The 25,706-nt window shown below is 38.5% G+C and overlaps 2 protein-coding genes across 4 annotated transcripts in view; one reads left to right on the top strand and one right to left on the bottom strand.

Annotated features, from left to right (window-relative positions):
- LOC106170304 (retinol dehydrogenase 12) overlaps positions 1-16,527 on the top strand; it is a 24,441-nt gene extending 7,914 nt beyond the window's left edge. The window contains exons 1-8 of one of the 3 annotated variants that reach the window (XM_013550117.3): positions 3,726-3,869; positions 4,074-4,267; positions 8,917-9,088; positions 9,385-9,513; positions 9,775-9,936; positions 10,301-10,465; positions 10,881-11,081; positions 11,679-16,527. In XM_013550117.3, the coding sequence (XP_013405571.2) occupies positions 4,088-4,267; positions 8,917-9,088; positions 9,385-9,513; positions 9,775-9,936; positions 10,301-10,465; positions 10,881-11,081; positions 11,679-11,980 (1,311 nt within the window). In that variant the 5' untranslated portion in view covers positions 3,726-3,869; positions 4,074-4,087 and the 3' untranslated portion in view covers positions 11,981-16,527. Of the gene's footprint in view, positions 1-3,725; positions 3,896-4,073; positions 4,268-8,916; positions 9,089-9,384; positions 9,514-9,774; positions 9,937-10,300; positions 10,466-10,880; positions 11,082-11,678 lie in introns of those variants that run through there. The other 2 variants (XM_013550116.3, XM_013550115.3) reach the window with 2 other exon arrangements.
- On the bottom strand, positions 15,051-25,706 carry LOC106170305 (retinol dehydrogenase 13). Its single transcript, XM_087013389.1, has 7 exons — positions 25,518-25,706; positions 24,607-24,795; positions 24,038-24,209; positions 23,590-23,715; positions 17,755-17,913; positions 16,720-16,884; positions 15,051-16,079 (listed from the first exon to the last, which is right to left on the bottom strand). Exons 2-7 carry the CDS (start codon positions 24,790-24,792, stop codon positions 15,943-15,945), a joined length of 945 nt encoding a protein of 314 aa, XP_086869515.1. The 5' UTR covers positions 24,793-24,795; positions 25,518-25,706; the 3' UTR covers positions 15,051-15,942.

Raw genomic sequence — 25,706 nt, 5'->3', positions numbered from 1 at the left:
CAATTAAACAGTTTTTTGTGAAAATTTAATTTTTCACTTATTGGCATTTTCAAGGTGTGACTTTTGAAGTTCCATGATCCTGAAGACCTTTGCTTGTCACATTTCCTGAATATCCGTGATACTAATATTTTATAATTAAAAATTGATGGTCATTATGCTGTTAAGCATTATGTAATGTTGCATCAAAATAGAAGAAAACACAATTTTTGGTGCTGCTGCCTTGATGACCATTATGGAAAAACCGTGTTACTTATGACTGTCAAACTTTCAAAAAAGAAACACAGGACTAAAATGCAGCCTGAGTTAGAAAAGCAGTCTAATTGGCTTCTTTTTCTGGAAGTTATACATTTTAGTGTTATATTCATTATCTTTTTTGGCATATTCATTGTGGGACTCAGAGCTCCCATGGACATGAAGCCAAATGGTAATCATATTTTCTACATGTCCATCCTATTTATAGTCAATAAACAAAAATTGGTGATAATTATTCTCTAATTTATTATGTAATGTTACATCAAAATTGACAATCTTTTTGCACTGCTACTGCAAACATTATGAAAAGAAAACTGTGCTACTTATTATAATTTTAAACTTACAAGTACGATTTTTAGGATTGGCCTTCAGCTCATGAGAAAACCAGCTCTATTGGATTATCATGTTTATTGTATTTATGCATTTTTTGTGAAATTTTCATTTTTCTCATTCTGGCACTTTCTAAGTATAAACTTGAACTCTGATGGGCCTGAAGCCTTATGCTTTTACTTTCGTCTGTGTTACCTGTTGTGCATAAGTTGATGTTGACTGTGCAGTTAAACATAATGTATTATTGCATCAGGATTGGTAGTCTCCTATTTTGGGCATTATGGTTTTGTGCTTTTCTTAAGGTGTGACTTATGGGCCTGAAGACCTTTGAGTGGGTCAGTCTGTAAATTACCCTTGGGTATCACTAGATTAATTTCAGAGTTATAAAGTCATTTGCTTTAATAGGCCATTAAATGAGATTACGTAAAGCACACTTGTTGATATTTCCCTGTTAACTCCCAAAGGTAAAGCTCTCTGCTAGATTAATAATAAGGAAGCAGTGATAATTATGCAGGTAAATTTTGTTTAATATTGCAAATAAGTTTTAAATATATATATATATATATATATATATATATATATATATATATATATATATATATATATATATATATATATATATATATCAAACTGGAAGATTAAAAGTTTGAATAGCAGCTTCATTGGAATTATATTTACCTCAAGCTCTGCCAAGGAGGTTAAATTTTCACCCCTGTTTGTCTGTCATCCACATAACACAAAAAGTTATGGACTGATTTTGCAGAAATTTTCAGGAACTGTCGGAAGTGGGCCAAAGAGGACAATGATTAATTTTTGGTGGTGGTCCGGATCAATAATCAATCAATTATCAGAGGTGCAGAGGTCTGCACTCTCAAAGTGCTTTTCTAGTTTTGTTGTTTTCCTTTATAATTTTTTCTCAAACACTTGCATTTGTGACTTTTAGCCCCAGGCAGGCTGTCATCTGCCTGGGGCTCTGCACATTTTCTGTATTTCTACATAAGCAGTTGTATTGTTTTTTATGTCTTTAAACATTATGTAATATTATTTTATGCACTGTCATCATTTTTCAAATATTGAGACTTTCATAATGTGAATTTGAACTCTCATGGTCCTGAAACTGTAATCTTATTGAAGGGGTGGATTGAGACCATCTTCTGGGTCTTCCGGAAGACAGTCAGGTTATTAAGTTTATATTGACTGGTATCTATTTTTTTCTGTTGGAACACCATCAAAATGGAGGATGGATCAACAAAGATACTTTGTAATACTGTCAGAAAATATCTCTGGGTCCGCTCCTGTTATTGACCATGTTACCTGTTGTGCAAGATTAAAATTCAGTGTTGACTGACAGTGCTATTATAAGCATTATTTATTATTGCATCAAAATTGACAAAATGACCTTTTTTGCATCTTTATTTTCTGTTTTTTGTCTGTACATTTGACAGCTTTGCTGCCTTGTTATTAATTAGCTTTGTTTCCATCCCTTGGATTTAATTGTATGAATTCCTTCAGAGATACCTTCTTTAAGGTTGATCAGTAATATTTCAGCTGAATTTTCGACACCAAGTTTGCCTACAAATGGTTATTGCAGAGGATTTAATTTGTGCAGATTGTAATGGAAATTCCTGCATACATCTAAAGTATTTTCATATTTTCATAGCAAGTTGTGTAGTATTGCCTTCAAGTATGTAAGTTATCATTGATGTGAACGAATGCGCATTTCCCGGAAATTGAAGATTAAACTTGTCAATATCTAGGAAATTAATGTAGCCCAAAGCGTCCTGGTGGTAGAGATGTTAAGTTCAATGTATTGTAGCACCAGGAGACCGGAGTATCTTGAAGGGAATTATTGTACAAATTGTGGTCCTCTTCCGAACAGCTCATATCATTAGTAAGTAAACATTTTAGGGAAGGCTGATAGGCTACAGTTGTTACTTGAAATTTAAAACATAAGCTTCAGTGTAGCTATTACTGAAGGTTTTCAGTGAAATTGCTAACACTGAAAAACATAAGATTTGATTTATTATATATATTTATATTAACAAGGACTGCATTCAAATTAAACTGGGTGGATTACGGACTAATGTGCAGTTCTCAGGGTCAAAGCAACAGGATTTGTTTGCTGATAGAGCTTCTTCTAATAACTAATCATGAAAATCAGAATTGGATTAGAGATAGATATTTTGGTTAACTACTTAATTAGGGGGAGGGGCATCCTTGCCAGAAACTAGATGTAGGTTGTGATTGTGAGGCTTTATTCTAGCCTCATTAATTTTCATGGGATTAATTTAGAAATTTAGTGTCTTTCCGTTGTATAATATTTGTTGATATTAGGTGATTTTGGTATATTTTCATGGCCTTGAATTTGTAGTCAATGATTTGGTCTCTCATTATTATGTAATCATGATTTCGTTCATTTCTTTTTGTGATTAGTAAATCATAGCTCTCTCTTTTTATCTATTTTGTGAATTATAAAAACCAGAATCTAAGCTGGTTCATTTTCAGAGTTTCATTTCTTTTAATAACAAGATTCATGACGAGATGATCAAAATTCCTATTCAAGTTCAGTAGAACCTATGCATTTTTTTTCAAAGTAAGTTATCTAAGACCTCTGGCAAAAAATTATAACCACTAGTGAAAGATGAGTGGATTTCGGTATGCATGAATCTATATGAATATACAGGTGATTTTAAAGATTTTATATTAAATGAGGTCCTCCCATTTATTTAAAGATAACATCAACCTAACCAGATCTGAGTCTTTCTAGTGCACTGTTTGAACCAGTATTTGCTTTTAAACCAAACAAAAATGATATAGAATAAAATAAAAATTTGTAATGGCAACATGAATGTTTTCTTCAAGGACAAAAACAGTATGTGAGTAACTGAAATGTTAAATCTTTAAAGAGGAAAACACTGAAACGAGTGAGGCATTCAAAATTTTCAAGTAATTACCGTACACGTTTTATTCACTGAATAGGAGCTTAATGATTCTCCCCTCAGAGCACAGGTGTAGTTATACATAGTCATTATTGCAGTTATGTAGTACTATCTTGATTGTATTGTCCCATATACAGGTGTAATAACAGTGATTTGAGGCTTTACCTCTGGTGGGAATATAATTTGCTTTGGTGCTATTATGAATAGGTTTTATTACAGCGATTATTATGTGTTTTACTGCAGGCATGTGATGGCCTGTACTGAGTGGGGATTATATGTGTGGGCTTGATTTCAAGTGGTGGAGATTTGAAGCTGAGAGAGCTCTAGAGAAGAGAGAGGGTTATACTGGTATATAGTTGTATACTGTTATTTAGGTTGGTGGAACCTATGAGAGAGTTGGGGTGGATGGTTGTGGTGGGGGATTTGGAGGGAGAAGCATACTGGCATCACATATTCTTTCAGAGAAATGTTATTTTCTACTGTAGCTGTTTATTTTGGAATGTATTTTTTTCCATGTTTTAGCTTGACATTTGGTTCTTCTTCTAATTTCAGACTAAGAAACCAGCATGACAGGGAGGGTTATCATAGTGACAGGCGCCAACAGTGGCATTGGCTACGAAGTTGCACGGTACCTGTGTGAGGGTGGCAACAACGTGATCTTGGCATGCAGAGACGAGACGAAAGGCAACGATGCTGTGCAGAAGATCCAGAGCGAGAACCCACATGCGCTGGCAACGTTTATGCAGGTAGCGTGTGTATGTGTGTGTGTGTGTGAGAGAGAGAGGTTATATGCTCTATTAAGTTAAAGAAATGAGAGAGTGGGAGAGATTTATGACAGTGAGAGATTCATGTTTGTGAAGCATGGTTGAGGAGGGTGCTCAAGAACCACACACCTAAAACACAAAGTCCTCTGTAAGGAAAGAAAAATCTTCATTCAGTCTTGACACCCCACAATATTTCTTGTCCACAGAAATCTCTGTATAGAACCACAAAGTGGCAACACAGTCTTGATGTGTCACATTTAAACTGACAGGAGACAGACAACTACTGCATATTACAGGAATGTCTTTTTTTCAGGAAATCACAAAACTGAGGTTTTATATTCAGTTTTGATGAGATTTCAGGTGTCCTGAACCCCCAGCCAATTAAGAATTTTCTCAATATATATATATCAGTATATGCTCAGAAATTTTTTAACCCAGATTTGTATGATATTTCTGACAATGGAAAAAAATCTGTTATTCCCAGCTTCCTCTGGTATTCCTTACTGGAAGCTTGTAATCCATTAATCCATTTTAAAATATGTCTTCTGCCTGATCCAATCAGTCAAGTCAGTCAATTAGGATTGCCAATCTGAGTTTTATTCCTTTGAGTAATCAGCTGTCTGGATCAGGCTCAAGTACTTGTTGGAAAAAAAAAGATTTTTGAGCGAGGTTTCTAGGATTAGCTTTGGTTTCTGAATGTAAGGATTTTTTTTCAAGAAACTTCTCATGTTCAGCAAGCCCAATCGCACAGTCTGCAGAAGTAGCATATATTGAGTAAAGCTGTCTCATCTTCGAACAGATAGAAATGCGGCCATACTACAATTTTTTTATCGAGCTGACCTTTGTTTTACTGCTATTGCTTGAAATGCGATGTGACAGGCATTAATGAAACACTGGGAGTTATGGTTTGGAAAGCTGGCTACTGAAGGGCAGAGAAAAGAGCATGTTTCTCAGCTTGATATATATTCCCCCATTTTTGTATTATTTTTGTGGATAATTAAGGAAATGTCAGTGGATACACTATGCTAGAATTAACACTGACAAATCACTTGAGAGATGGATGCTCTTTGAGAGTTGCAAATTAGTATAAAAAATCCTGTATCCGTTTTTACATTTGATAAAAGGACATTTTAAATCACCTTTGGAGACAAGTGTATGCACTCACAAACACACACACACACACACACACACACACACACACGCGCGCATGCATGCATGCACACACACCTGCACATACATACCTAACATATCAGCATATTTGTGCCTTGGGCAAAATATATTAAACTTGACTAAAAAACCACTGGACTAATTACACCTTGATAGATAACGTGATATAAGGTTGCAATGGTGTTACAAGCACTGATAATTGATTTTTTTCTACGAGCTTTTCTACGTAGAATTGAACTTTTCCAGTCTTATTTGACTTGTGTTCTTGTAAGGTCAATAAAGCATTTGGAAGAGAGTCAAGTTAATTGGTTTTGCTAGAAATTTAGTTTATGATGATGGTGCTTTGAGTTTGGTGTTAAGTAGGTCTTTGGAATTATATTTGAGTTTATTGCAAAATGTTTCATAACTGCATTCTTAAACAGAATTTTTATTTATTGTTTTCATATTTTCTTTTTAATGTTTTGAGTAATTATATCTAGTTTAAGCAGATTCCATTTTCAGACAATATTTAATGACCTATATTGTTGTGAGCACTAGCTCTTTTGTGGCAAACATAGTGAAAACCTTATCAATATAATAAAATATTATGACATGTCATTGGCCATCTTCATCAGTCTCAAAGTGACACAGGTGACATTATGTCAATTTTCAAGAGTACTTTAAGCCCCCCCCCCACCCCCCCACCCCACCCCCCACCCCCCATGTGCAGCAGCTGCAGTACTACAAGGCAACCGGAAAAGTTCATAAGAGTGAGAAGGGTTTCACTAAGTGTGTGATAAAAGAGCTATTGATGTCTGATGGAACTTTTCAAACACCTTTATTGTACCACCAGCGTTAGCGCTGGCGGTACACATGGTTTCGGTCCCGTCCGGATCGTTCCGCCGGCTCCGTTGGCTCCGCCGGACGGCTACCGTTACCGCTTCTCCTCCTAGACGGTAAGGGCCCCCGTACCCATCTCATGGATTTAGGTCACCTATAATCTCAACTCGTTCCACGTAAAATTTGGGCTTTGTCGGTATTGGGGTCTGGGTGTGGCACTCATTGCAATGCACCCTTGTCTAAAAATGGCAAAATTAAATGCTAATTATCTACCCTACGGAAGGAGTTATGGGAAAAATTTCTATAGACGGCTTTCCAAAAGTCATATGTGTAGATTTCAAATATACCCTTGGATTTGACCTTTGACCTTTACTCCAAGGTCAAATGGGCCAAAATTTTCAAAAAAATGAAATTTTTTACGAAAAAAATTTTTTTTGCCCTGTTATTCAGACACCACACAGACTTAACCAATAATATTATTGGAAGGTGTTACCCTTCAGGTCATCTTTCATCTCCATGAATTTGGGGTCAATCGGTGCATTTTCACGGGAGTAGCGGCCATAAGATACCGAAACTGAAAACTGTCTCTAATTCGGGAACCGTTAATGCTAGAGACCCATTCTTTTTTGCATTTTGTAGAGCATGTAAAGCCCAACACTGGAGGTGGTCTCGGTTTTTTTGTATTCCATACGGTTTTCGAGTTACGCTGTATCAAAAAGTACATATTGGTGGTAAAAGCAAAATGTGCAGTACGGTAATGGATAATAAATTTTGAACTCTGGAAAAATAAAACATAAGGCTTGGCAAAGCAGACAACTTGTGTTCAAAAATGACATTATTTCATCAAATTTGAACTTCTGAAACTTCAGAGCACCTCCTATTTCAAGAATTTTGACCAAAATGACATTTTCTTTATTTTAATTAATTTTTTCTGTACGAAATGTAAGGCACATTATGGTAACTCCAAAATTATAACATTTAGTCCCTTATATCTCCAAAACTGGCAGAGATAGGTCCATAGTTACTATTGAAGTTGAATAGGAAGTCATATACTGGCAATCTTACTATGACCTTGAAAGTGACCTTTGACCTACTTTTCACCATGAACTGAACTTTGCAAATTTTTCTTCCCTTTTATCTCCAAAACTGGCAGAGATAGGTCCATAGTTACTATTGAACTTGAATAGGAAGTCATATACTGGCAATCTAAATGTGACCTTAAAATTGACCTTTGACCTACTTTTCACCATAAACTGAACTTTGCAAAATTTGCTTCCCTTTTATCTCCAAAACTGGCAGAGATAGGTCCATAGTTACTATTGAACTTGAATAGGAAGTCATATACTGGCAATCTAAATGTGACCTTAAAATTGACCTTTGACCTACTTTACACCATGAACTGAATTTTGCAAATTTTGCTTTCCTTTTATCTCCAAAACTGGCAGAGATAGGTCCATAGTTACTATTGAACTTGAATAGGAAGTCATATACTGGCAATCTAAATGTGACCTTGAAATTGACCTTTGGCCTACTTTTCACCATGAACTGAACTTTGCAAATTTTGCTTTCCTTTTATCTCCAAAACTGGCAGAGATAGGTCCATAGTTACTATTGAACTTGGAAAGGAAGTCATATACTGGCAATCTAAATGTGACCTTAAAATTGACCTTTGACCTACTTTACACCATGAACTGAATTTTGCTTCCCTTTTATCTCCAAAACTGGCAGAGATAGGTCCATAGTTACTATTGAACTTGAATAGGAAGTCATATACTGGCAATCTAAATGTGACCTTGAAATTGACCTTTGACCTACTTTTCACCATGAACTGAACTTTGCAAATTTTGCTTTCCTTTTATCTCCAAAACTGGCAGAGATAGGTCCATAGTTACTATTGAACTTGAATAGGAAGTCATATACTGGCAATCTAAATGTGACCTTAAAATTGACCTTTGACCTACTTTACACCATGAACTGAATTTTGCATATTTTGCTTTCCTTTTATCTCCAAAACTGGCAGAGATAGGTCCATAGTTACTATTGAACTTGAATAGGAAGTCATATACTGGCATTATAAATGTGACATTAAAATTGACCTTTGTCCTACTTTTCACCATAAACTGAACTTTGCAAATTTTGCTTCCCTTTTATCTCCAAAACTGGCAGAGATAGGTCCATAGTTACTATTGAACTTGAATAGAAAGTCATATACTGGCAATCTAAATGTGACCTTGAAATTGACCTTTGACCTACTTTTTATCATGAACTGAACTCTGCTAATTTCTTTCTCTTTTAACTTCAAACTTGACAGAGATAGGTCCATAGTTACTCTTGAACTTGAATAGGAAGTCATATACTGGCAATTTACTGTGACCTTGAAATTGACCCTTGACCTACCTTACGAAGAACTTAAATTTGATTGTACCATATATATTTTTTGCAATAGTTTAAAAATTCTTGTTGATTGCATTTTTACAGCTTGTCAAGCACAAAACTGGTGGCTGTGTCCCTTATTTTGTGTATGTGGGGGTCTATACGAATGCGCTTGCTCCAGCTGGTGGTACAATATTCGGAGGCGGTATCGCCTCTCTGATCCTCTAGTTCTTGATTGATATGGTAAAGAAAAAATATCATTATCGTTCCAGTTAAACTTGTCAAGCATGGAGTCAATCAGGAAGTTTGTGGAAGATTTCCATGCCACCAAGAAGAAACTTCATGTCCTTGTTTGTAACGCAGGTGTCTGTGCAGCCGCGAGCGACCGTGTGAGGAAAGAAACAGCGGACAAGTTTGAGTTAACCATGGGAACAAATCATCTCGGTATAGTAGCGTCAGATTATATCGTTTTCATTATATTTATTTGTTTCATTTGTTTATTTCTGTACTAAATGAAATAGGGATAATTTCTAATCAGTGGGTCCAGGTTTGTGGAGAAAAGTCAGTTTTTAATGAAAGTACAAACCTAAATATGACAACAGATAAAATCCTGGTTCTTCTGAATGTCATACACTGTGGGAAGTATATTAATACTTTTTGTAAATTGTTTCCTTTATTAAAGTTTTCACAGTAGCAGTTGTAACACATTGTTCTGTTTAATTGTTTGTCTTGACTAATAGGTCATTTCCTGCTGACCAATCTGCTGCTGGACGACCTCAAGAAAGCGGGTGCTGAGAGCGGAGATGCTCGTGTTGTCATGGTGACATCAGAAGCCCATAACATGGACGTTGCACGCAAGAGAAATCCACGTAAATCAACTTTTGAACGCTTTTTGTTTTTGTCAAGGAGTTAATTGTTTAAAAAAATTGTGATAAGAGCTAAAAAATTTTAATGTGCTGACTATAACAATGATAATCGCTCATTCAAAAGTTTGATATAATTGCTTTTTTTATTATATGTCAGTAGAAATTCAGTAACATTTTCTCTTTTCTTCATTAGAACATTATAATTATCATTTTCAGCATAAACATTTCATCAGTTACACATGTTCTGACTTCACCATTTTCCAGCCTTGGTGCCTTTAGACATGGACAACTTTATGCTCACTAAGTACGGCACCTATAACTCCATGCAGGCTTACAAGGACTCCAAACTGGCCAATGTCATGTTTGCTTATGAACTGGCAAAGCAACTGGAGGGGACTGGGGTTACAGCTAATGCAGTCTGTCCTGGTGAGTACAAGTTTGCTAATTGACTAAAAGTGCCCAATGTTATAGGTAATGCAGTCTGCCTTGGTGAGTAGAAAGTAGAAATGATTTAGGAAAAATATATACTGTTTGCTCTATCTGTCACTTTTTTAAGCATGATAAATCTATTTGCAGTTATTGCTTGATGTACATACATGATGTGTATGTGCGTGTGTGAAATGTAGATGACAAATATGTGACTGTTTAAACTTTCCTCAGAGCCATAGCTCAAGGTTCTCATTAAATTTATTAGGCCAGCACCTTGCAAGCAAAGTAGTTGTTTTCTTTTAATGTATAGTTTCAATCTTTGTGTGACCTGTTGAACTTGGGACTTTTTTTCATATTCCAGCTGCCAATGTCCCCACCACTAACTTCCTACGCAACGAGAACATGGTCCAGCGGTTCTTTATGAAGTGGGTTCTTCACCGAGCTCTACGTTTTACTCACACCACCAGAACTATTGGTCAGGCTGCCCAGGCTGTGGTCAATGCAGCAACTAATGAGGAGTTGAAAGGTACTGCAGTCAGGGGATTTATAATAGTGAAGTAGGCTAAACTACAGTCTCTCCTTTCTTTATTTTATTTTAACCTATTTTTGTTTGTTCAGTTATTTACTAATTTTTTTTAAATTTAATTGCAAAAGATAGTTGAAATATAAAAGCAAATACAGTACCAGAAAACCTGCTAAATCATTTGAAATTTGTGGTTTAAGTTATAAATATTAATAATAACACTATTTATTTTAAGCCTTAAATCCAACTATGTTCAGTACACTAAACAATATGAATTTACAATATAAATTAATGTGAATGTGTCCCCACCCCACCCCACCCCCCTTCCAGGAATCTGCTAACAGAATGATGATGTCAGAAATAAGCTTCTGCAGGTGACCATTGATAACTGCTGTTGATAACTGTTATTTAATTCCAGGCGTGACAGGAAAATACTTCCTCGAAACCACAGAGCACCAGTCCTCTGCGGAGTCCCTGGATGAGGAGGTGCAGAAAAAGCTGTGGAATATGAGTGCAGGACTGGTCAAACTGGAGGGGTATGACCCCATAGAGCCCCCAGAGGCAGAGGCCCCACCCCCACCCCCTGAACCTGTAAAGAAAGAGGAAAAGAAGGAAGAAGGTGGGTATAGAAGGGTGCTTTTTTTTTTCCTGTTGTTGAGTTGGGCCATTTTGAAAACACAGTCCAGAATTGCAAAAAAAAAAAAAAAAAAAAAAAAAGGGAAAAAAGTTTTCATCTCTGAGAGTGGATTTGTCAACATCTTGAATAGAGCAGCAGTGCCCTGGTGTGTTGACTGGGTGGCAAAGAGAAGAGTTGCAGTGTTGACAAGTGTTTAAGATAACATTGATATTTGATAGTGCTTAAGATAACATTGGTATTTTTTGTTGGTGCAAGAAACAATCAGACTATCTGACTTCATTTTTATAACTCCATACTTTTGTTATTTAATAAACGCCAGTATAGTTTTTTTTACCAGAATTAATATTCTAAAGTGCACTCAAGATGAATAGATATAGATTCAGATTCTGTACATAGTCCAACAATTTGGTGAAAAAAATTTACCTACAAGCATAAAATTTGGCACAATTGTGGGAAATACAATTCTAAGCAAATATAGATATGGGGGGAATTCATTAAAATTCAAACATGGCCGTGAAATCTAACATGGTCACCAAAAATAATTTCAAGACAAAACCATGTGTATTTATATGTGAACAGGTGCCAGTGATGCTGCAGCCAAACCAGCAGCAGGTGATGAGAAACCAGCAGAGGCCGCTTCTGCCGAAGGTGAGAAGAAAGGCGACAATGCAGGGGCTGCAGCTGAACCGGAGAAGGTCGAGGAGACACCAGTTGAGCTGTCACAGGGTGGGGATACCACCACTGACACTACGGCAGAACTTTCCACCACTGTCGATGATTCCTCTGTACCCCCAGAAAGCAGTTTTGCGGAATCGGGATGTGGAGACACTACAACTGAGGCGTCCAAGTTGGACAGCACTGCAGAGAGCAAGGGGGAGTAGAAAGTATCCAAAACTGAAACAAGTATTTCTATGGCAACGTCTCAACAATGCAATCAAAATGACTTGTGTAAAATGCCAAGTGTACCCTTCTGCAGAAGGGGAGATCTCAAAGTGGATTTGTCTAGCTTTGAGAGGGGAGGGCTCAAAGTGTTGTTTATTTTGCTGTACATGGCTGGGGGTTTTTAACCTGTGTGTAATGAGGTGTATGTTTGGTTTTGTAGTTTGCTGGAGCTGACATGTTGACAGTGTTTGAAAAGAGTATTGGTGGTTGTGTAGGGGTTCAGCTTTTGTAGAATCATGTAGTAAGATTTCTTGCAGAATTTTTTTTCACTAGAATATTAATATGCCTCAGTTTTGTAAAATAATGTGAAAAAACTTTCTCAGTTGATTTTTAGTGCTCTTTCATATGTAAAACTGAATGATAAGAACTTCTCTTAAGGAAAAATCCTTTATAGACGACATTCCATCCAATGGAATGTTGAGAAATAAGGTCACGGTGACCCATTTCTGTCACACTCAAGAGCCAGAATTTCCAGACTTGTTTGATTAATATAGGGGCATGGTTATTATTTGGCAGCCTGGGGTTCAAAATATTGGTTCTCGCCTTTGTCCATGGCAATGGCATAGAGAGAACTTTTCAGTAGACACCTCACCAAACTCCTTATGCTGAGCAAGGGCCGTGGTAGAGATTGGTTCGTTTTACTGTTTCTAACCCCCCCCTTCCTCGCCCCCCCCCCCCAATTTATTTATAAACTCTAATACAGTGAGTAGTTTATTTGAACTTTTTGACTGTGCTACAAACAAATGCCATAACTGAAGTTGCTGTTTTGTATATGTGCACAGAAAAAAAAATGTAAGTTGTTATAATATTATTATTTTTTTGTATGTCATAATGGCATTATGAATGATAGTACTACACAAAAAAAACTATTAACGTTTCCAGTTTATAACAAGATGTAACAGTATTTGACATTGTCAAACAATATTTAAATTTTGTAACATTTTTATTATTAATTCTATAATATCCAGGATATTTCTTGGGCAAAATTAGCCTGCCTACCCCCTGGTCTTTTAGATCCCTTTACCTCCCTGCACCATTGCTTCCCTACTATGGGGAATAGAAATGAAGGGAAGTAACACAATATACAGTGGTGACGTGAATGACAGTGTGAGGGGGTAAAGAGATCACCAAGTCTTTTGTATACGTATTGATATAAAAACACATTTGCTCAGTTGCACAATTTTTTGAAGGACAGGCACAGCTGCTACCTAAAAATGCCATATTATAGCACGTAATGGTCGACTTTCAGGCTGACACTATTGGACTAGGTAGATCCATCCAACTATGGGTACTCCCACTAAATGCAATAAGATTAACTAAATGATGTGCCTCTTTGAGCAGCTAGTCGGTGATTTACTTCCATGTGCTGCTTGAGGAGGCAAGTCCTTGTGGAGAAGGATCGTTCTATCAAGTACAATTGTTTCATTTGGAAATGCGCCCAATTTGATCTGATTTGACATGAAAGTTTACACAACAAAATTGGGCGTATTTTTCTTTGCAGTGTGTTTAACTTTAGTATATTGTTAAGGCATATTTTTAGCAACAAGTGGATTTTTTTTCTAGAGTAGTTTTCTAAAGGATATTTTGCATATGTAGTTTCTCTATTTTGTACATTTTTGTTGTGATGGTATTTCAGAGATGGATTATGTACTTATAATGTCACTTCTCTTTTTGGATGAGAATGACACCTGCTTTTTTTGCTAGGATATAGAAGAATCTCAGCTTGCATAATATGAGGATTTTCATCGAAGGCTTCCAGACAGTGTTTCTGACGTGCTGTGTTTTAGATGCTGTAGTTTAAGGCGTGAATTATTGATTTAAAACAATTTTTTGACTGAGGCTTATGACAGTTTATGTTAATGAGGCCTTGAAGTTTTCTGATCTGTCTACAATTAATGCATGGGGGAAAAAGAACTACAACAAAAATATTAAGCATATCTTATGTTATGAAATCATTTTTTCAAAAGTACTTTCAGTGCATGATCAAAATTTTAGTGTAAGGGAATGCTTTTTTTTAATCCCACCGCTGACTAAGATATTGAGGTGCTTAATCTTTGAATAATGAATTTTCATCTTCCATATTGGTGTTAAAACTGACTTGAGAATCATTTGATGAATTATTGAATTCTAACAGTATAATTAAGTAAAGACATAGTTTAATTATATCATTTTATTATTGTACAGGGCTCTCAGAACACCATTATTGCTTGCAGATTATTATGTTTAATTTTAAAACATAATGGTAAGTTTTCTTCAAGTTAATGACTTACAACATTAATCTTTAATTATCTCTTTTAAAATGATATTTTCTCATAAATTTGTAATCAAAATTCAATTCCACACCCAAATTTTTGAAGATTACTCTGACATATTTTTCAGCACTCTCCAAAATACAATATTATCTGGTAGTTAAAATTATCATTATTAATTTAATGCATCTTAACCCGGTGTTACTTACAATATTCTACTAGCAGTAACGACAATCAGCTATTATACTGATAAGGGGGAAAATCATTAACTATGTCAAAAGTGCACTTGATCAGGTGGATGAATAATCAGACAACATGCTTATGCAGGGCATCTTGCCTGCACAAACATAGATGGCAGCAAGAAGGCCCTTTTTTGAATATCCATGAGGGGACCATTTTGACTTTTTCAGAAGTTCATGCATTCAATATTAGACTCATTTACCAAAGGAATGTGAAAAACAAGACATAAAATAAATTTATGTGTTTCATATTTATCTGATAAAGATAGGAAGAAAACGGTGTAAAACAAATTATTTAGGTTACAGGTTGTTGGATTACTTATCAATCAAGTAGGTCTCTGACAATTTTTTTTTCATTTGTAAATAGTGGTAGATACAAGGATGTATGGTAATAAATTTCATGGGGAAAAGTATGTTGTATGTAAGTATTGTTTTGCTGTAAAATCTAACACAAATAAAATCTTTTTAAAACTAAAATTAATATTGTATCTTATTTATTATGACATATACGAACACATCAGTGCTTTGAGAACAAACTGTTTTATTTCAGTTTTCATAAAAATGTAATTTCGATTACAATTCCTAAACAACTGGCCATATTTTATTTTCAGTTGTGGTCAGGTATATACACCAAATATTTTACATCACCTACTTCATTACATTACTTACATATGTATTTGTTTGGTCATAGCCTTAGTAAAAATTGTGCTTAAACTAATAAACATTATTATTATTTATTAATAACAATACAAGGACTATATGCAATGCATAAATACGGCATGCTGAAAAGAAGCATGCCATTTTTTTTTCATCCTTCTTGTACCCTTTAGGGTGTCGAGGGGAGAAATAGTATGCCATAGCATTCACAAATGGGGAAATCGCAGTAATACGAGGAACTTTAAAATATAAAATACTGTATGCTCACTGGCCCAAGACATGGTTTAATATAACAATAACATATACATAACGTATTAACAGTTAGACACTTAACATGGCTACATATGTGAAACACTTCAGGTAAATTTTGGCAATGTATCAATAATTAACAGGTTTTTTTAATCGATCACGTCTGAGAACGAAGCAAAATTCTTAGTTGTAACAAATATCAGACAGAGTCATTCTCCAAATGAAATCATTTTTATGTTATACAAGCTCAGATGATTGCTTCTTCATAGATTACTTTTAAATGTTACACCCGAGGTGTTTGAAAGGTGTTTCTTTTATATTTACTTATAAAAAGTACAATTTCTGACATGAAAGATGACTTACTTTTCAGAACTAAGAACTTCTGAAAGTCTGCACCATCTATTTTTCAAATATTACTAACAATATCTTCATTTCAAAAACTGCAAGAGATTTATATCTATATTTCTAATTTATTAATAAAACACTAAAACCAATTAGTCCCTGCCATTAATCCATGCCCTGATATGATTCCAATCCAACCATTTTCTCACTGATCTGCCACAGACGTTGTTGATCTTGCTCCTTCGTGGCTTCCACAGATACTTTATCCTCTACAAAGTCTCTGAAGAACTTCCCCGTCTGGCCTGAAAGTATCCAGCCAACCTTTACCAGAACTGTGATACCATTTTTTTTATTGTGAGATTAACTTCATTTTCTATCTTTATTTGATAAATTTGGGTGAACTCTTTCAGTCGTCATTGAATTTATTTTCAAACGCTTCACTCATTCCACTAGAATTTTCCTCCAGGACCTATAATTTAGCTTTTTCTTTTCAAAGTTTATCATTTTCAATTACTCAAAAAGATATACTTTCTGACAAAAAAAAAGACGGTTGGCCTCTTTGCAACCCCACAATTTGAAATGTGTGCACTATTTGTCTGGAATTATAATTTAAATGTTGATACTTCTGGCGCACACTAAGTTTATATCATCTATCAACATTATCAATGTTTATCAGTAATACGCTTTATTTCTTTTTATTAATGCGACTTCCAATAAAAGCGGCCATCACCGGCCAAATTTCAAACATCACACTTGTGTCTGTTACATTACTAATGCGGACATATCCTAATTCTTACTTCAACTTAGATCAAGGAGACATAAAAAGCTCACTTTTCAAGTTTCCCAGATTCAGTACACTCCTGCATGTACACCTATTACAACATGTCTTTGGAGAACATTATACATTCATTTTTTAAAAAATATTTTTGAATATATCCATACCTGCCAGTTTCTCATCCACAGCTAGCTGTACAATGGCCTGTCCTCCCTCTTCCACCGTCCGCGTGATCTTTAAAAACGGTCGCATGAGCCCACCAATAATGTATCTACAAAAGCCACGTATGAATGTGCCGTTGTTCCTCAAAAATTCTGTGTTTGGTATGAAGCCTACAAAAGAAGAGGTTTTAAGATCTTTAAAGGCACAAAATGAGCATTAGATCTTTATAAAGCAAAAAAAAAATGCTTTGATATTTCAACACTTTTACAACAATTTAAAACTCAGAAAATAAAGTAAATGGATGTTTATTATCTGAACAGATGAGAGGGTATACCTTACTGATAAAGGAAAATTTGTTTAAATTTTCAGGAAAACAAATTTTAATTATTTAATTATTTTATTATTTGCTGTTTAAAATGCACTCAATGCCTTTCGTATTTTAAAAGATCTAAACATATAAATGATAAAATTCATGTATCCACTAGGATGAGTGAAAACTCCAAAATGCTTTACGTTTAGGTTTCTGAAATACACAATTTGAAGACTTAATTGTGACATGAAATGTATGAGACAATCACATTGGTTGATCAATATCTTGAATATCTCAGACATGGTGGGGCATCTTTGTCATAGTGTCTCTTCCTTTCCCTCTCTCACATGAACTACTTTTATTTTAAAACAAGTCTGTATTTTGGATTTATTAAAAAACATTTTCGTAAATTTAATGGCCTTTTCAGGTTTTACTTACACTGCTTAACATAGATGGCTTATGTCATAAAACCAACTTTTTAAAGGCTTTTTACAGCATTTCATTTCACAAATGTATGGGAAATTGTGTACTGGGGACTTCTGAGAATACAAAACATTGTCAAGATCACAAAAATTTGCTCTACTGTTTCAGGCTTAGCCACATGAATTAAAAAAAAAAGAAAAAAAAAGCAAGGTAGAAAACTGTTAGGGTTCTTTGTGAAACATAATACTTTGGTAACACTGTGCTTAAACTTAGGTTATTCAGCAAAACAGGCCTTGGCTTCACTTACCTGGACACAAACAGTTCACCGTGACACCTGTTCCTTGTAGTCTACGGGCCAATTCTAACGTGAACATCACATTTGCTAGCTTTGAATCCTTGTAAGCTTGCTGACCTAAGTATCTCTTCTCACTGTTAAGGTCATCAAGGTCAATTGGTTGCATGTTAGCTGTGAATAAGAAGGTCAGAGGTCAGAGGGCAGCTCCAAATTGTCTTGATCACAAAATCTGGTTTCTAACTGCTGTAGTCTACTATAGGATTATTATTTATGTAGACTTATGTAATTTATCTTCCGTTTCAGATAGCGATCATTGTCAAGTTGGACCAATAAACGCTTAAAGACAAATAGTACAGTGTACTTATTTATGATCGCTATCCCATACCTGACAGCATGCCGGCAGTCCAGTGCCCAATAGAAGGCTGTGACTACACCACAGATGACCTTGACGCCACTATCGTAGCAGCCCTACTCACCACACACAGCTCTGTTCATACCAACGCTCCTGTTACTGCAGCCAAAGTGGAGAAAGTCAAGCGGCCCACAATATCAGCCTGCGGTACCAGCGAAGAGTGGTCATACTTTCAGTCCAGATGGACAGAATATGCCGATGCAACAAAAATAGCTGGCAAAGACAGGGTTATCCAATTGCTGGAATGTTGTGATGACCCCTTGCGAAAAGACCTAACTAGGACAGCAGGTGGGAGCCTTGCAAACAAATCCGTTGATGAGGTGATGGCCGCAATCAAAGCATTAGCGGTACACACAGAGAACACAATGGTGGCTAGAGTGACACTACAGAACATGCACCAAGACAGAGATGAACCTGTCCGCAACTTTGGAGCCCGTCTAAAAGGCCAGGCAGGAGTGTGCAAATTTTCTGTCTCATGCCCCAGTTGCAACACTGCTGTAAGCTACATGGGGGAGATGACCCGTGATGTTCTAACCCGTGGACTAGCAGACTCTGAGATCCAAATAGACCTCTTAGGGGATAAGAACCAGGACATGACATTGGAGGAAGTCCTCCAATTTGTGGAAGCAAAAGAAGCAGGGAAGCGCTCCGCATCACGCTTACAAGAATCCCAAGCAGCTGAGGCCATCGGTAGCACTTACCGACACAAGAAAAAAGAGACCTCCACCCCTGCCGAAAAACCACCCCAGGACCCCTGTGGCTACTGTGGAAAAACTGGCCATGGCAAGGCTGCTCCTCTACGCATTCGTAAGAGAGATTGCCCCGCCTTTGGACACAAATGCCAGACCTGCACACGATACCACCACCTTGAAATAGTGTGCCGTAGCAAAGACAAACCCAAGCCGAGCCAGAAGACTACTTCCTGTCATGAGGCAGATGACTGTGAAGGCGCAGTCTTTGAATCGCTCTGCTCTGTCACCATCACAACACAACATATGAAAGGCAGGGCCATTGCTTTAGATCATCATATCTATGATCAATTGAATGACACGTGGGTGCGAAGAGCTTCCAAACCACAACCGTTCGTCAACCTCAGAATCACGGTCTGTGCAGACGATTACAGAGAGCTAGGCTTCAGCCTTCTATCCTCAGCCACACCAATAGAACATCCCTCAATGGCCGACACTGGTTGTCAGAGCTGCCTTGCTGGCATTAAGGTAATCCAACGTCTAGGCTTGAAGCGCCAGGACCTGATCCCAGTCACTATGAAGATGCACACTGCTGTCAACAATGGCATCAACATTCTTAGAGCAACTATACTTCGCTATGCTGGGAGGGGCCCATCTGGCAAACTGGTGGAAACAAGACAGATGACTTATGTCACCGACAGCTCTGACAAGCTCTTTATCAGCAGGGAGGCATGTATTGCACTTGGCATCATACCAAAGACCTTCCCGACTGTGGGTGCATATCATATGTCGCAGTGTGCATCCGTGTTCCCTGACATTACCCTTACAGCACGTGGTGCCGATGCCCAACACACATGCACTTGCCCCAAACGTCAACCACCTCCCCCGCCTCCAACCAAGCTGCCTTTCCCTGCGATGGAACAGAATCGTGGGCGACTGAAAGAATACCTTCTGGACTATTACAGGTCCAGTACGTTTAATACATGTGATCATCAGCCCTTGCCCCTTATGGACAGCCCGCCAATGAAATTGATGGTAGACCCTTCTGCTGCACCAGTAGCCTATCACACTCCAATACCAGTCCCACTTCACTGGCAGGAAGAAGTGAAAGCAGGACTTGACCAAGATGTCAGACTAGGGGTCATCGAACCAGTCCCAATTGGCGAGCCAGTCACCTGGTGCCACTGCATGGTTGTATGTGCGAAGAACAATGGCAGGCTATGCCGCACAGTTGATTTACAGGCTCTGAATGCACATGCTACACGAGAGACCCACCACACCCCTTCTCCTTTTCACCAAGCCAGGGCTGTTCCCCAAGGCAAGAAAAAGACGGTTCTGGATGCTTGGAATGGATACCACAGTGTACCCATTCGTGAGGAGGATCGCCATCTCACAACGTTTATCACACCCTTGGGCAGATACCGATACAAGGTTGCTCCCCAAGGGTACATTGCTTCAGGTGATGGGTACACCAGGAGATATGACGAAATTGTCTCGCACATAACCAACAAAACCAAATGTGTCGATGATGTCCTACTTTGGTCCAGCTCAATAGAGGGGAGTTTCTTCAAAGCCGTAGAGTGGTTAGACATCTGTGGTAGACATGGCATCACCCTGAACCCAGAGAAATTTGTTTTCGCACAAGATGAGGTGGAATTTGCAGGATTTGACATTACCCTGGACAGTGTCAAGCCCAGTTCCAAGTACCTTCAGGCCATCTTGGACTTTCCCACCCCTCGAAACATCACTGATTTGCGATCATGGTTTGGTTTGGTCAACCAAGTATCATATGCCTTCAGCATGGCAGACAAAATGCTTCCCTTTAGATGTCTTCTTCAACCTGGAACCCCCTTCAGATGGGACGAGGATCTCAACAGTCTCTTCGAAGAATCCAAGGCTGTCATCTCCAAGGAAATTGAAGAGGGGGTCCGAATATTTGACAAGTCCAGGCCCACATGCCTTGCAACTGACTGGTCCAAAAATGGAATTGAGTTCTGGCTCCTACAGAAGCATTGCTCTAATCAGCCTATCCGACCATTCTGCTGCCCATCTGGATGGAAGATTACTCTTGTAGGCAGCCGTTTCACCCACTCTGCTGAATCGCGATATGCCCCCATCGAGGGTGAAGCCCTAGCTGTTGCTGATGCTCTGAACAAGACAAGGTACTTTGTCCTTGGATGTCACGACCTCATCATTGCAGTTGACCACAAGCCATTACTGAAGGTCTTTAGTGGCAGGTCCCTTGATGATATCAACAACCCCCGCCTAAGAAACTTGAAGGAGAAGACCCTCAGATACCGCTTCCAGATGGTACATATACGTGGGGTCAAACACCTTGCTGCAGATTGCGTATCTCGTCATCCCACAGGAGATCCAGAAAAGCTCCCACTCCCTGATGATGTTGCTAATGTCAGCCAACATCACCCTCTGTCTCAAATCAGATCCCCTGCCCCAATCACATCCCCATGGAGGAAAACATGATCTCTGCACTTACATCCTCTCTGGCATCCATCACCTTGAAATCAGTGACCTGGGACAGAGTACGCACAGCAACCACAAGTGATGCAGATATGGCCATGCTAGTAGACTTAATAATCTCAGGTCTGCCAGAGAGCCGCCAAGAGTTCCCCATCAAGCTTCGCGAGTATTATCAGTTCAAGGAGGACCTCAGCACAATCGATGGAGTTGTATTGTATAGAGACCATGTAGTCATCCCACCTGCATTAAGGCAAGACGTCCTCTCTACATTGCACAGTGCCCATCAGGGGATCTCTTCTATGATAACCAGAGCCGAGTCCTCAGTCTTCTGGCCTGGCATTACACCCGATATAATATCCATCAGAACAGGTTGTAACCACTGCAACCGCATGACCCCCTCCCAACCGAGTGCCCCTCCGACACCATTGATGTATCCTGACTACCCATTCCAGTGCATCTGTGCTGACTACTTCCACTACATGGGTAATAACTACCTTGTCATCGTTGATCGGTATTCCAACTGGCCGATTGTGGAGAGAGCATCCCAAGGAGCGGCTGGCCTGATAGCTTCTCTTCGATGGACATTTGTCACCTTTGGCATAGCCGATGAGCTATCCTCAGATGGGGGACCGGAGTTCACATCAACTGCCACCAAGAAGTTTCTTTCTGATTGGGGTGTACATCATGGTATGTCATCAGTAGCCTTTCCCCATAGTAACTGTCGTGCTGAAGTTGGGGTTAAGACAGTAAAACGCCTCATCACAGACAATACCAGCCCCAACGGTGACCTGGACACAGACAGCTTTCAGCATGCTATGCTTCAGTACAGGAACACCCCAGACAGAGACACCAAACTCTCACCGGCAATGTGCGTCTTCGAGCACTCCATCTGTGATTTCATCCCCATTCCACCGGGAAGATATAAACCACACACCACTTGGCAAGAGACCCTTAAGGCTAGGGAGGAAGCGCTCAGAAATCGCCATATGAAGATGGCAGAACGCCTTACGGAGCACACCAAGAGACTTGTACCCCTTGCAGTAGGGGATCGTGTCCGAATCCAGAACCAGACAGGCCCTCACCCCCTGAAAAGGGACAAGACTGGGACCGTAGTTGAAGTACGGCAGTTCGATCAATATGTTGTGAGAGTAGATGGCTCGGGACGAGTTACATTACGGAACAGGAAATTCCTCCGGCATTACACACCTGTCCTGCAACCCACACCAATCCAGACCATAGACCGTGATCTTCAGCTTCCGCATGCTACCCCACCACTTGCCAAACTTGCAGCTGATCAGGAGACAAGGAAGGAAATCCCTGGCTCTGTTCCAACACTCCCTGCCAAGGTTGCCACTGATCAGGAGGAACGCAAGGAAGAAATCCCTGGCCTACCTGCAACACCTAAGGCCAAGGCTACCCCACAATCTCATGACACACAAACGCAGTGTGAAACTCCGCCGTCATTGACTGCGCCACCCGTTCCTCAACTGTTCAACACACCCTCACCCTCCACAGATACGCCATCCAAAGGGACCGTCACCCCAAAGCGCCGTCTTTTACCTTTGGGGAATGCATCTCCACCTAGGCCAGTCAGTGTTAGCACACGTGTTTGCACCACTCCACGCCCCAGGATAGTGGATAGTCAACCTGGAATGTCCCAGCCTCTTACCATGGATCAACCTAGACGCTCCACTCGTGCCACTCGACCCCCAGCTTGGCAAAAAGACTATGAACTGTCATAAACATTTGAACTCCTGTGTAGTTGCACACCAATGTTTGCTGTTCCTGTTGTCATTTGCATATTCAGTTTAACTGTTACTTTGTAGTTTACTTGTTTTCAAACACTAGTGACCTCTCATGGATCATTGAAACATTTCAGTCTTTCTACTGACTTTGGTTATCAGTGAACCTAAAGACTTGGGGGGAGATATAGGATTATTATTTATGTAGACTTATGTAATTTATCTTCCGTTTCAGATAGCCGTCATTGTCAAGTTGGACCAATCAACGCTTAAAGACAAATAGTACAGTGTACTTATTTATCTACTAACAATAAGCTTGTTATACTTATAGCAATTAACTATTACACAATCCTGAGAGATTTTTAGACTACAATTTCATACAAGTATATGTGGTCACTGTTGGCTCACAAAAAATTTTCAAGTTTCTTTTAGCACATGTATGTTAAAAACTTCTTTTGTTCTTCACCGTTAAACTGGAATACATAATTTCTAAGACAAAATAAAAAATCTAAAGTCCAAGGCCCACCTCTTCTATTCTGCTGGCCATTTATATCATGCATTCCTGAAGAAGTAACAACTATTCTGGCCTCTCCATCACTTGCCGCAGTTGATTTCAGCTTGTCCAGGAGAAGATTGGTTAACAGAAAGTGGCCTAGAAAAATAATACACATACACATTTAATAAACAGTGCCCTCAAATACTGAACAGAAAGTGGCCTAGAAAAATAATACAAGGTATATGAAAAGAATAATTTAAACAGGAGCCCTCAATCATGCTCTACACAGCCTGTTAACCAAGCTTATTTTGATTAGTCCAAACAGTAACAATTAAGCAGACTGGTGGTAAAACACACTGCAGTGTACTCACATATTAGCACCAGTCAGAAGGATTCACTACAGATACACTGTACATATACTGCACAATATGAAAAGGGTCTCCGATATATAATTCCATCAGCAGAGGTCATAACCTACCAAAATGATTTGTCCCCATAGTCATCTCAAATCCATCTTTGGTCAGATGACGAACGTTGTCGGAGAAGTTGGTGGCCATGCCAGCGTTGTTACACAACACATGGAGCTTCTTGCCAGTCGCCAAGAAGTTGTCTACAAACTGGCGCACTGAGTCTAGGGAAGCCAGGTCCAACTGGAATATTACATACCACTTAACTGAAGACCAATATTTATATACCTATGTATTTATATATATACAAAATGTTATACATCATTACATGTGTCAAAGCAATAAGCAGTTTATTTTGTATAGACAAACACACAGATACAGGTACACGTATGCACTTGCACATGCAGCCACACACACACACACACACACACACACACACACACACACACACATGCCCACCAGCACAAAGCATTATGACCTACCCGCTGAATGTATTCTGCTAGTCTAGCCAATTTCAGCAGGAAGTGACAGGGGTACATGTAGGTGCAAAAGCCTGGGAAAAATTCACAAATTCACAAGAGACTTCCAGTAAACCTATCTTAGTTGATGAGCTCACATTAAATCACCATTAATAACCTACTTTCATAAACATGACATCTGCATTGGGACTCTCCTCTTTGATGGCCTTCACAGCTGCCTGGGCTTTCTCCTCGGATCTACAGGCCAGGATCACCTCATACTTGTCCCCTGATCTGCACAGTATTCTGGCAGCCTCGTACCCAATGCCTGTATTGGCTCCTGTGATGATGATTGTCTTCTTACTCATTGCCTGTGTACAGTAAAAAAACTGTGATTTTTTGGGATACTGTATTTTTGCAAGTAATAATGTCTTGAAATTAGAACATTCCCATTGAGTGGCAATGGTACATGTATAGCAACAAAAAACAAAAGCAGGCTACCCTATATAATAGTTCTATATTCAGTTGAAGCCTCAAAAGTGCTCTCATGAATATGTTTTTTAATGATTTCAAAATTATGTGTCTGAAAGAGTGATAACTTTTCCCCACAGAAAAGACTGTGTCATTGCTGTACTGTACATTTAGTATCCTTTTTGTTAATTCTGGACTAACATTGTGCAGTAGGACCAATGGCAGTGGCAGCTAGTGATTAAAAAAAAAACAGACACAGGAGAACATTACAATAATTAATAGCGGTGTGACAGAAATGGTAGTCTGCCATAACTAGGAACCGCAGTCTGTTCCCCATTACCTTGTGCAGATGTTGACATTCGTCCCATATATTAAACCCAATGCTGCGACCAACACAAACCTGTACTTATATCATACTGCCATCCCAAACTTTCATTCCTAGGACTTCTATCTCTGTCACAACGGCAAGCAATGAGCCCTGAGCCCACACTGTATAAATTACTTGATTACTCTTTAAATTTCTACACTAAAATACTAAAATAGTTCTTAATTTAAAATATTCGAGTACAGCTATGAAACCACTAGTAAAATGTCATTTCAAAGGATTCAGTTATCATATTACCTTTCTTGCATCGGCAGATTCACTACTCAGTCTACTGTTTAGTTCTGTAAAACACACTACTGGTTACAATCCAGAGACAGACAAACCTCCTCACGTTAAAGTATTCATGCACATGCAACCTTACACAATCGAATTACAACCCCGTGATCCACGACCCTTGCTCGTACCGTGACCCACCTATTCGTAAAC

The sequence above is a fragment of the Lingula anatina genome, chromosome 5 (assembly GCF_051362555.1).
Source record: "Lingula anatina isolate TDL-2025a chromosome 5, LinAna3.0, whole genome shotgun sequence".
NCBI classification, from domain to species: Eukaryota; Metazoa; Brachiopoda; class Lingulata; order Lingulida; family Lingulidae; genus Lingula; species Lingula anatina.
This window is presented reverse-complemented; position numbering and strand designations above follow the sequence as displayed.

Coding starts and splice junctions, on each gene's coding strand:
- LOC106170305 (XM_087013389.1), bottom strand. CDS start 24,792: ATGAGTAAGAAGACAATCATCATCACAGGAGCCAATACAGGCATTGGG. Junction 17,914..23,589: donor TGGCCAGCAGAATAGAAGAG/GTGGGCCTTGGA, acceptor TCTTATTCACAG/CTAACATGCAACCAATTGAC. Junction 16,885..17,754: donor GGTGAACTGTTTGTGTCCAG/GTAAGTGAAGCC, acceptor CTTCTTTTGTAG/GCTTCATACCAAACACAGAA.